This window comes from Salmo trutta, chromosome 6, assembly GCF_901001165.1.
Source record: "Salmo trutta chromosome 6, fSalTru1.1, whole genome shotgun sequence".
Taxonomy (NCBI): Eukaryota; Metazoa; Chordata; class Actinopteri; order Salmoniformes; family Salmonidae; genus Salmo; species Salmo trutta.
In genome coordinates, this window is record NC_042962.1 from 1,745,513 (window position 1) to 1,758,130 (window position 12,618).

A 12,618-nucleotide genomic window follows, 5' to 3' on the forward strand; every position below is an offset into this window, starting at 1 on the left:
AGGAACAGCACGTCAGAAATCAGCTCAATGTAATTGAAGAATCCATAGACTCTAACCACTTCTGGGAACATTGGAAAACACTAAACAAACATCAACACGAAGAGTTATCTATCCAGAAATGAGATTTATGGGTAAACCACTTCTCCAAGCTTTTTGGCTCTATAACAAACAAACAGCAAAAACATGATCAAATACAAATCTTAGAATCAACTATTAAAGACTATCAGAACCCACTGGATTCTCCAATTATATTGAATGAACTACAGGACAAAATACAACCCTCCAACCCAAAAAGGCCTGTGGTGTTGATGGTATCCTCAATGAAATTATCAAATATACAGACCACAAATTCCAATTTGCTATACTTAAACTCTTTAACATCATCCTCAGCTCTGGCATCTTCCCCAATATGTGGAACCAAGGACTGATCACCCCAATCTACAAAAGTGGAGACAAATTTGACCCCAATAACTACCGTGGGATATGCATCAACGGCAACCTTGGGAAAATCCTCTGCATTATCATTAACAGCAGACTCGTACATTTCCTCAGTGAAAACAATGTACTGAACAAATTGGCTTTTTACCAAACTACCGTAAAACAGACCACGTATTCACCCTGCACACCCTAACTGACAAACAAACAAACCAAAACAAAGACAAAGTCTTCTCATGCTTTGTTGATTTCAAAAAAGCCTTCGACTCAATTTGACATGAGGGTCTGCTATGCAAATTGATGGAAAGTGGTGTTTGGGGAAAAACATACAACATGGACACAAACTACAAGTGTGCAGTTAAAATTTGCAAAAACAACTCCCACATTTCTTCCCACAGGGCCGTGGGGTGAGACAGGGATGCAGTTTAAGCCCCATCATCTTCAACATATATATCAACGAATTGGCGACGGCGCTAGAACAGTCTGCAGCACCCGGCCCTCACCCTACTAGAATCTGAAGTCAAATGTCTACTGTTTGCTGATGATCTGGTGTTTCTGTCACCAACCAAGGAGGGCCTGCAGCAGCACCTAGATCTTCTGCACAGATTCTGCCAGACCTGGGCCCAGACAGTGAACCTCAGTAACACAAAAATAATGGTGTTCCAAAAAAGGTCCAGTTACCAGGACCACAAATACAAATTCCATTTAGACACCGTTGCCCGAGAGCACACAAGAAATGATACATACCTCGGCCTAAATATCAGCGCCACAGGTAACTTCCGCAAAACTGTGAACAATCTGAGAGACAAGGCAAGAAGGGCCTTCTATGCCATCAAAAGGAACATAACATTTGACACACCAATTAGGATCTGGCTAAAAAATACTTTAATCAGTTTTAGAACCCATTCCCCTTTATGATTGTGAGGTCTGGGGTCCGCTCACCAACCAAGAATTCACAAAATGGGACAACCACCAAATTGAAATTCTGCAAAAATATCCTCAGTGTAAAACGTAGAACACCAAATAATGCACGCAGAGCAGAATTAGGCCGATACCTACTAATTATCAAAATCCAGAAAAGAGACGTTAAATTCAACAACCACCTAAAAGGAAGAGATTCCCAAACCTTCCAAAACAAAGCCATCACCTACAGAGAGATGAACCTGGAGAAGAGGCCCCTAAGCAAGCTGGTCCTGGTGCTCTGATCACAAACACAAACAGACCCCACAGAGCCCCAGGACCGCAACACAGTTAGACCCAACCAAATCATGAGAAAACAAAAAGATAAATACTTGACACATTGGAAAGAATTTACAAAAAACTGAGCAAACTAGAATAATTTTTGGCCTTAAACAGAGAGTACACAGTGGCAGAATACCTGACCACAGTGACTGACCTAAACTTAAGGAAAGCTTTGACTATATACGGACTCAGTGAGCATAGCCTTGCTATTGAGAAAGGCCGCTGTAGGCAGACCTGGCTCTCAAGAGAAGACAGGCTATGTGCAACACTGCCCACAAAATGAGGTGGAAACAGCTGCACTTCCTAACCTCCTGCCAAATGTATGACCATATTAGAGACACATATTTCCCTCAGATTACACAGACCCACAAAGAATTAGAAAACAAACCCAATTTTGATAAACTCCCATATCTACTGGGTGAAATACCACAGTGTGTCATCACAGCAGCAAGATTTGTGACCTGTTGCCACAAGAAAAGGTCAACCAGTGAAGAACAAACACCATTGTAAATACAACCCATATTTATGCTTATTTATTTTCCCTTTTGTACTTTAACCATTTGTACATCGTTACAACACTTTATATATACATAATATGACATTTGTAATGTCTTTATTAATTTGGAACTTCTGTGAGTGTAAGGTTTACTGTTCATTTTTATTGTTTATTTCACATTTGTATATGATCTACCTCACTTGCTTTGGCAATGTTAACATATGTTTCCCATGCTAATAAAGCCCCTTGAATTGAATTGAATCGAGAGAGAGAGAGAGAGAAAGATGGGGAGTGTGTGTGTGTGTGTATGTACAGTGCCTTCGGAAAGTATTCAGACCCCTTGACTTTTTCCAAATTTTGTTACGTTACAGCCTTATTCTAAACTGGATTTAAAAAAATCCTCAGCACTACACCTTAATGCAAATTTGAATGGAGCAAAGTACAGAGAGATCCTTGATGAAAACCTGCTCCAGAGCACTCAGGACCTCAGACTGGGGCGAAGGTTCACCTTCCAACAGGACAACGACCCTAAGCACACAACCAAGACAACGCAGGAGTGGCTTCGGGACAAGTCTCTGAATGTCCTTGAGTGGCCCAGCCAGAGCCCGGACTTGAACCCGATATAACATCTCTGGAGAGACCTGAAAATAGCTGTGCAGCGACGCTCCCCATCCAGCTTGACAGAGCTTGAGAGGATCTGCAGAGAAGAATGGGAGAAACTCCCCAAATACACGTGTGCCAAGCTTGTAGCGTCATACCCAAGAAGACTTGAGGCTGTAATCGCCTCAACAAAGTACTGAGTAAAGGGTCTGAATACTTATGTAAATGTAATATTTCAATTTTTAATTTTTCATACATTTGTTAAAATTTCTAGAACCCTGTTTTTGCTTTGTGATTATGGGTTTGTAGATTGATGAGGAAAACTATTTAATCAATTTTAGAATGAAGCTGTCAAGTAACATGTGGAAAAAGTCAAGGGGTATGAATACTTTCAGAATGCACTGCATGTGTGTACTGTATGAGTGGTGTGTGTGTGTGTTTGTGTCTCTCTCTGTGTGTGTGTGTGTGTGTGTGTGTGGTCTGTGTGTGTGTCTGTGTGTGTCTGTGTCTGTGTGTGTTTGTCTGTGTCTGTGTCTGTGTGTGTGTGTGTCTGTATGTGTGTTTTTGTGTGTGTGTGTGTGTGTGTGTGTGTGTGTGTGTGTGTGTGTGTGTGTGTGTGTGTGTGTGTGTGTGTGTGTGTGGTCTGTGTGTGTGTCTGTGTCTGTGTGTATATGCAGGGAGGACACCATGTCAGTAATATAGAGTGGGTGAACTCTCTGGTGAGGGATTGACAGTCTCAGGTACCTCCAATGTGTAAAGTTTTATTTTATTACGTTGTTTTCATCCTTGACTTGCTAATATTTTATGTTGATGGTTCCCCCCTCTTCCCTGTTGAGATGGAGAGAGAGATGGAGAGAGAGATAGAGAGATAGAGAGATGGAGAGAGAGATGGAGAGAGATATATAGAGAGAGAGATGGAGAGATGGAGAGATGGAGAGAGAGATAGAGAGATAGAGATGGAGAGAGAGATGGAGAGAGAGATAGAGAGAGATGGCGAGATGGAGATGGAGATATAGAGAGATGGAGTTGTAGAGATGGAGATATGGAGAGATGGAGAGATGTAGAGATGGAGATAGAGAGATCTGTATTTACTCTCGTCAGAGCAGGTAAAGTCTTCACTCTGAGCTGTGTTTTATTTTAAGAGTATCACAGAGAACCCCTGCCGTCTGTAAGACTCTGGAACAGTGGAGGGAGAGAGGAGTAGTGGAGGGGAGGGAGGGAGGTAGGAGGAGGGGAGGGAGAGAGGAGGAGTGGAGGGGAGGGAGGTAGGAGGAGGGGAGGGAGAGAGGAGGGAGTGGAGGGAGGGAGGTAGGAGGAGGGGAGGGGAGGGAGGTAGGAGGAGGGGAGGGAGAGAGGAGGAGTGGAGGGAGGTAGGAGGAGGGGAGGGGAGGGGAGGGAGGTAGGAGGAGGGGAGGGGAGGGAGGTAGGAGGAGGGGAGGGAGAAAGGAGGAGTGGAGGGGGGTAGGAGGAGGGGAGGGAGAGAGGAGGAGGGGAGGGAGAGAGGAGGAGTGGAGAGGAGGGGAGGTAGGAGGAGGGGAGGGAGAGGAGAGGAGGAGTGGAGGGGAGGGGAGGTAGAAGGAGGGTAGGGAGAGAGGAGGAGTGGAGGGGAGGGAGGTAGGAGGAGGGGAGCGGAGGGAGGGAGGAGGAGGGGAGGGGAGGAGTGGAGGGGAGGGAGGTAGGAGGAGGGGAGGGGAGAATGGAGGGGAGGGGAGGTCGGAGGGAGGGGAGGGGAGGTAGAGGTAGAAGGAGGGGAGGGATGAGAGGAGGAGGAGGGGGGTAGGAGGAGGGGAGGGAGAGGAGGAGTGGCGGAGGGCGGGGGTAGGAGGAGGGGAGGGAGAGAGGAGGAGTGGAGGGGAGGAGGAGGAGGGGAGGGAGAGAGGAGGAGGGAAGGGGAGGGAGGTAGAAGGAGGGAGGAAGAGAGAGGATGAGTGGAGGGGGGGGGGAGGTAGGAGGAAGGGATGTAGGAGGAGTGGAGGAGTGGAGGGAGAGAGGAGGAGTGGAGGGGAGGGAGGTAAAAGGAGGGGAGGAGAGGAGGAAGGAGAAGATGAAGGAAGGAAGGGAAGAGGGGAGGGTAAGGGAAGGAGGAAGGAGAGAGGACGGAGGGGGGTGGGGGAAGAGAGTAAGGGAGGTGAGGAATAGCTTTCCATCTCTTGCCTTCTGCCCTGTCTCTCCCTTGCCCTGCCTGCCTCTAGCTCCTCCCTCACGTGACCTACTGGACACAGATGTGGAGGGGAGGGGAAGGGCAGGGAGGGGCAGGGAAGGGTGGACACGGCACTCGTATGAGGAACACGTCCAGAAATGAGTCACGTGTTAGGTGGTCTGGGTGTAGGATGACATATTAACATTCTGCTGTGATCTTTCTCTCTCTCTCTGTCTCTGTCTCTGTCTCTCTCTGTCTCTCTGTCTCTCTCTCTCTCTCTCTCTGTCTCTCTCTCTGTCTCTGTCTCTCTCTCTCTCTCTGTCTCTGTCTCTCTGTCTCTCTCTGTCTCTGTCTCTCTCTCTCTCTCTGTCTCTGTCTCTCTGTCTCTGTCTCTGTCTCTCTCTGTCTCTCTCTCTCTCTTTGTCTCTCTCTCTCTCTCTCTCTCTCTCTCTCTCTCGCTCTCCCCCTCTTTCTCTGTCTCTCTCTTTCTCTCTGTCTCTCTCTCTCTCTCTCTGTCTCTCTGTCTCTCTCTCTCTCTCTCTCTGTCTCTGTCTCTGTCTCTCTCTCTCTCCACTCTCTCTCTCTCCACTCTCTCTCTCTCCCTTTCTCCTTGTCTCTGTCTTCTCTCTTTTTGACGCTTCCGATAGACCGAAGATTGGAGATCAAATTCCTATTGTCCCATTATTAGGTTCAACATTTCATTACCAACCTTTTGTCTTCGTCCAGGACGCGAGCGTGTTCATAAAGTCAGTTTTTTCTAACAGTTGGCAGACTATCTCTGGTTTAATGGCTGTTTGACAAGTTTATTCACCAGCAGCCTCATTACCATACCGTCTTAATGAGAAGAGATCCACCCCGGGAAGACACTAATTACAAACACATTCGAGATAAATTCTTCACTTTCTGAAGAACTCTCTCTCCATGACCCGAGACACTGTAGGCTACAACAAGAACAGGAAACAAGATCAGCAACTCGTGGTTGTGAGGCTGTTTGTTGCTGACGTCCCAGGGGGAGAGTATACATGGGGGAGAGTCTTCTTTTTGATGTAGTCGAAAATAACATTCTCTACCTGTCACCAAAACAACACCAGTCAGAAAAAGATTCCAAAGGCTCAAAAATACTGCGTAATTAAAATTACTTTAATGAAAACAATTGAATTACATCACCCGTAATTCTGTGCAGAAATCATCAATTAAAGATGATATAGTTAGACAAAACTATCTGTCTTATGATTGGTGGCAGGCTGGTTGCCAAGGTCAAGGTGGATGTTACCGCGGTTACCATTTTCTACATGAAAAGCTGCTTGATACCAATACAGGTTAATACAGGCTGAGAGGATGAGAACAATACAGGTTTTACAGGCCCAGGAGATGAGAACAATACAGGTTAATACAGGCCCAGGGGATGAGAACACAGGTTAATACAGGCCCAGGGGATGAGAACAATACAGGTTTTACAGGCCCAGGGGATGAGAACAATACAGGTTAATACAGGCCCAGGGGATGAGAACAATACAGGTTAATACAGGCCCAGGGGATGAGAACAATACAGGTTAATACAGGCCCAGGGGATGAGAACAATACAGGTTAATACAGGCCCAGGGGATGAGAACAATACAGGTTAATACAGGCCCAGGGGATGAGAACAATACAGGTAAATACAGGCCCAGGGGATGAGAACAATACAGGTTAATACAGGCCCAGGGGATGAGAACAATACAGGTTAATACAGGCCCAGGGGATGAGAACAATACATGTTAATACAGGCCCAGGGGATGAGAACAATACATGTTAATACAGGCCCAGGGGATGAGAACAATACAGGTTAATACAGGCCCAGGGGATGAGAACAATACAGGTTAATACAGGCCCAGGGGATGATACCATTACAGGCCCAGAGGATGAGAACAATACAGGTTTTACAGGCCCAGGGGATGAGAACAATACAGGTTAATACAGGCCCAGGGGATGAGAACAATACAGGTTAATACAGGCCCAGGGGATGAGAACAATACAGGTTAATACAGGCCCAGGGGAGAGAATAATACAGGTTAATACAGGCCCAGGGGATGAGAACAATACAGGTTAATACAGGCCCAGGGGATGAGAACAATACAGGTTAATACAGGCCAGGGATGAGAACAATACAGGTTAATACAGGCCCAGGGGATGAGACACAATACAGGTTAATCCAGGCTCAGCGAATGAGAACAATACAGGTTAATACAGTTCCAGGGGATGAGAACAATACAGGTTAATACAGGCTCAGAGAATGAGAACAATACAGGTTAATACAGGTCCAGGGGATGAGAACCAATACAGGTTAATACAGGCCCAGGGGATGAGAACAATACAGGTAATACAGGTCCAGGGGATGAGAAAAACAATACAGTTAATACAGGTCCAGGGGATGAGAACAATACAGACTTAATACAGGCCCAGGGGATGAGAACAATACAGGTTAATACAGGCCCAGGGGATGAGAACAATACAGCTTAATACAGGCACAGGGGATGAGAACAATACAGGTTAATACAGGCCCAGGGGATGAGAACAATACAGGTTAATACAGGCCCAGGGGATGAGAACAATACAGGTTAATACAGGCCCCAGGGGATGAGAACAATACAGGTTAATACAGGCCCAGGGGATGAGTAACAATACAGGTTAATACAGGCCCAGGGGATGAGAACAATACAGGTTAATACAGGCTCAGAGAATGAGAACAATACAGGTTAATACAGTTCCAGGGGATGAGAACAATACAGGTTAATACAGGCTCAGAGAATGAGAACAATACAGGTTAATACAGGTCCAGGGGATGAGAAACAATACAGGTTAATACAGGCCCAGGGGATGAGAACAATACAGGTTAATACAGGCCCAGGGGATGAGAACAATACAGGTTAATACAGGTCCAGGGGATGAGAACAATACAGCTTAATACAGGCCAGGGGATGAGAACAATAAAGGTTAATACAGGCCCAGAGGATGAGAACAATACAGGTTAATACAGGCCCAGGGGATGAGAACAATACAGGTTAATACAGGTCCAGGGGATGAGAACAAACAGGTTAATACAGGCCCAGGGGATGAACAATACAGGTTAATACAGGCCCAGGGGATGAGAACAATACAGGTTAATACAGGGCCCAGGGGATGAGAACAATACAGGTTAATACAGGCCCAGGGGATGAGAACAATACAGGTTACTACAGGCCCAGGGGATGAGAACAATACAGGTTAATACAGGTCCAGGGGATGAGAACAATACAGGTTAATACAGGCCCAGGGGATGAGAACAATACAGGTTAATACAGGCCCAGGGGATGAGAACAATACAGGTTAATACAGGCCCAGGGGATGAGAACAATACAGGTTTTACAGGCCTGGAGAACAGAAGAGTAACCATGTATTGCTTATCACTCAACCCCTATTTAATTACACTGAACAAAAATATAAATTCAACATAAATTTTGTTTTACTGAGAAAAAAAATCCGTCAGTTGAAATAATTATTTTCAGCCCTAAACTATAGAATTCACATGAATGGGAATACACAGTGGGTAACGTACACAGCACCTTAAAAAAATGTTATTGGCGTGGATGATAAAACCAGTCAGTATCTGGTGTTACCACCATTTGCATCATGCAGTACGACACATCTCCTTCACATAGAGTTGATCAGGCTGTTGATTGTGGCCTGTGGAAGGTTGTCCCACTCCTCTTCAACGGCTGTGCGAAGTTGTTGGAAATTGGCGGGAACTGGAACACGCTGTCGTACACGTCAATCCGGAGCATCCCAAACATGCTGAATGGGTGACATGTCTGAGTATGCAGGATATGGAAGAACTGGGACATTTTCAGCTTCCAGGAATTGTGTGCAGATCCTTGATACACGGGGATGTACGTTATCATGCTGAAACATGAGGTGATGGTGGTGGATGAATGGCACCACAATGGACCCCAGGATCTCATCACGGTATCTCTGTGCAATACACTACAACCTAACCAAGCTACTACACTAAACCTAACCAAGCAATTATACTAAACCTAACCAAGCTATTATACTACAACCTAACCAAGCTATTATACTAAACCTAACCAAGCTATTCTACTACAACCTAACCAAGCTATTATACTACAACCTAACCAAGCTATTATACTACAACCTTACCAAGCTATTATACTACAACCTAACCAAGCTATTATACTACAACCTAACCAAGCTATTATACTACAACCTAACCAAGCTATTATACTACAACCTAACCAAGCTATTATACTACAACCTAACCAAGCTATTACCTTACCAAGCTATTATACTACAACCTAACCAAGCTATTATACTACAACCTAACCAAGCTATTATACTACAACCTAACCAAGCTTATACTACAACCTAACCAAGCTATTATACTACAACCTAACCAAGTATTATACTAACCTAACCAAGCTATTATACTACAATCTAACCAAGCTATTATACTACAATAGCAGTGTTCCAGAAAGGAAAGAAAATAAATCTGTGATGATGTAGTAATACTAAAGTTCTTTCCAAGCCGAGCAGGATATTTAGTGTGTGATGAACCCCGTTGATTGCAGCTACAAAGCAACAGAACAAAGGGAGAGATATAGTTGGAGAGCGGACGGTTTCACTTCAATCCACGGTGCATAAATAAAGCTGCGCTTACCAAACAGCCGCCCCTCGCAGTTAATGACATCTTTGTGTGGTCATCCAGTTTTATGGTCTTAATTCTCTGGCATTTATTGCCAACATAAATATGGCTCTTCTCCGCGGGACACTCCGCTGAGCGTCGTTAAGCCAGGCCTCAAAGCCAACAGGTTGAGATACACAACTTTTACTGCCACGACTATGAATTTTTCCCAGAGATGGCTTTCCGTTCTCACCCTGCGTCCAGTGAGGAGAGGAGAGGCTTTACGTGTTGCCCAACATGGAGGCCTGTTGTCACAGCGATATGACTTTCATCCTCGAAAATCTGGAGCAAGTCTGAGAGAGGAAGAGTCAATGCACACACACACACACACACACCACACACACAACGCACACACACAGAAACATATGCATGCACGAACACACACACACACACACACACACACACACCACCACACACACACACACACACACAGAAACGCACACACGCACACCACACACACACACACAGAAACGCGCACACACACACACACACACACACACACACACACACAACAACACACACACACACACACACACACACACACACACACACACACACACACACACACACACACACACACAGTAGTCTGTCTGTCTGTAGTCTGTCTGTCTGGAGTCCTAGGGCTACAGTTAAACTTTCATAGTGCTGGCTAATGTAACTCACACCGGCACAACAGATGTGTCTGTACAACACCTCCTTGGCCTGCCTGGCCCGTAGTCCTGCAGCCTGAGGTCCACAATGAGACACGAACATATACAAGCCCACACGTTGCTGTGGACATGCAGTTTACTATCAGAGTATCTCCTAAGCACCTGGTCCAGGTTAGGTTGTGTGGACTTTCAGTTTAATATCAGAGTACCGTATGTAGAGCCTGTCTGTCTAAAGGGTTGGAATGTAGAGGCTGTCTGTCTACAGGTCTGGAATGTAGAGGCTCTGTCTACAGGTCTGGAATGTAGAGGCTGTCTGTCTACAGGTCTGGAATGTAGAGGCTGTCTGTCTACAGGTCTGGAATGTAGAGGCTGTCTGTCTACAGGTCTGGAATGTAGAGGCTGTCTCTCTACAGGTCTGGAATGTAGAGGCTGTCTGTCTACAGGTCTGGAATGTAGAGGCTGTCTGACTACAGGTCTGGAATGTAGAGGCTGTCTGTCTACAGGTCTGGAATGTAGAGGCTGTCTGACTACAGGTCTGGAATGTAGAAGCTGTCTGACTACAGGTCTGGAATGTAGAGGCTGTCTGTCTACAGGTCTGGAATGTAGAGGCTGTCTGTCTACAGGTCTGGAATGTAGAGGCTGTCTGTCTACAGGTCTGGAATGTAGAGGCTGTCTGTCTACAGGTCTGGAATGTAGAGGCTGTCTGTCTACAGGTCTGGAATGTAGAGGCTGTCTGTCTACAGGCCTCAAATGTAGAGGCTGTCTGACTACAGGTCTGGAATGTAGAGGCTGTCTGACTACAGGTCTGGAATGTAGAGGCTGTCTGTCTACAGGTCTGGAATGTAGAGTAGCCTGACCAGGATGGTAAATCAAGTTATCACTAGTAGAATGCTAGCTATTCCTTCAGACTTCCGTCGTTTCACTAACACCAGTTAGCAATTAGAAACTAGCTACCCTTCATTCAAACTGCACTGCAGAAGCATACAAATGGTATCCATGAGATAATTTGTCCAAACTATCCCTTTAAAACTGAAGTACAAAGGTTATGAGTTCTGAATGTTATGAAATCTAGTTCCTTTTGGTCAGTGATTTAAAGTATATCTGAGTGTAAACTGAGTTATTCACATCGCCAGATGTCGATTTCCATAGAATAATGAAGATATTTAAAACAAATTGATGTGAAACACCGCAACAGGCAAGAAGAACACGTCGTAACGGACATCAGTGAAAATCACTTGTCTCGTGTCCTCGTGTCCTGTCCTCGTGTCCTCGTGTCTCATGTCCTCATGTCCTCATGTCCTCATGTGTCCTCGTGTCCTCGTGTCCTCATGTGTCCTCGTGTCCTCATGTGTCCTCGTGTCCTCATGTCCTCATGTCCTCATGTCCTCATGTGTCCTCGTGTCCTCATGTGTCCTCGTGTCCTCATGTGTCCTCGTGTCCTCATGTGTCCTCGTGTCCTCGCGTCCTCATGTCCTCATGTGTCCTCGTGTCCTCGTGTCCTCATGTCCTCATGTGTCTCGTGTCCTCGTGTCCTCATGTCCTCATGTGTCCTCGTGTCCTCGTGTCCTCGTGTCCTCATGTCCTCATGTCCTCATGTGTCCTCGTGTCCTCATGTGTCCTCGTGTCCTCGTGTGTCCTCATGTAATCGTGTCCTCATGTCCTCGTGTCCTCATGTGTCCTCATGTGTCCTCATGTCCTCATGTGTCCTCGTGTCCTCGTGTGTCCTCGTGTCCTCGTGTCCTCATGTGTCCTCGTGTCCTCATGTCCTCGTGTCCTCATGTGTCCTCATGTGTCCTCGTGTCCTCATGTGTCCTCGTGTCCTCGTGTGTCCTCGTGTCCTCGTGTCCTCATGTGTCCTCGTGTCCTCGTGTCCTCGTGTCCTCGTGTCCTCGTGTCCTCATGTGTAATCATGTGTCCTCGTGTCCTCAGCCTTAACCCATGACAGTAACAGAAGTGGATGATCCAGAATCGTACTGTTCTCTCCTGTCCTGGGGCACGTCATGTTGCGGAGGTTTAAACGCTCGCCAAAGCTTGATAAATCTGGCCTGGAAAAGCTCATTTGGAGAGCGAGTAAGACATCTGCAACAATATTTATCTTCTTCCAGTCCAAGGGTAATGACTCGGACAGGATGGCTGACAGGAAGAGGAGAAGGGTTGAGAGGAAAGGAGAGAGCTGTACTTATGCCTTCAGGTGTAGAAATCTCACAACGGAGCGGCCGCGTTGGATCGACAGACAGCCTGCCTCATGACAGAGCAAACCACCACGCATCACGTCCCATGGTAAACATATCACAACCAATGGAATTAGCATATTAGCATAATTAGCCAGCCTGATCTT

The 12,618-nt window shown here is 46.1% G+C and overlaps 1 protein-coding gene across 1 annotated transcript; it reads left to right on the forward strand.

Annotated features, from left to right (window-relative positions):
• The first annotated feature begins 11,566 nt into the window (after positions 1–11,566).
• On the forward strand, positions 11,567–12,215 carry LOC115195247 (keratin-associated protein 4-6-like). The gene is made up of 2 exons (XM_029755024.1): positions 11,567–12,103; positions 12,210–12,215. Exons 1-2 carry the CDS (start codon positions 11,567–11,569, stop codon positions 12,213–12,215), a joined length of 543 nt encoding a protein of 180 aa, XP_029610884.1.
• Positions 12,216–12,618: the final 403 nt, after the last annotated feature.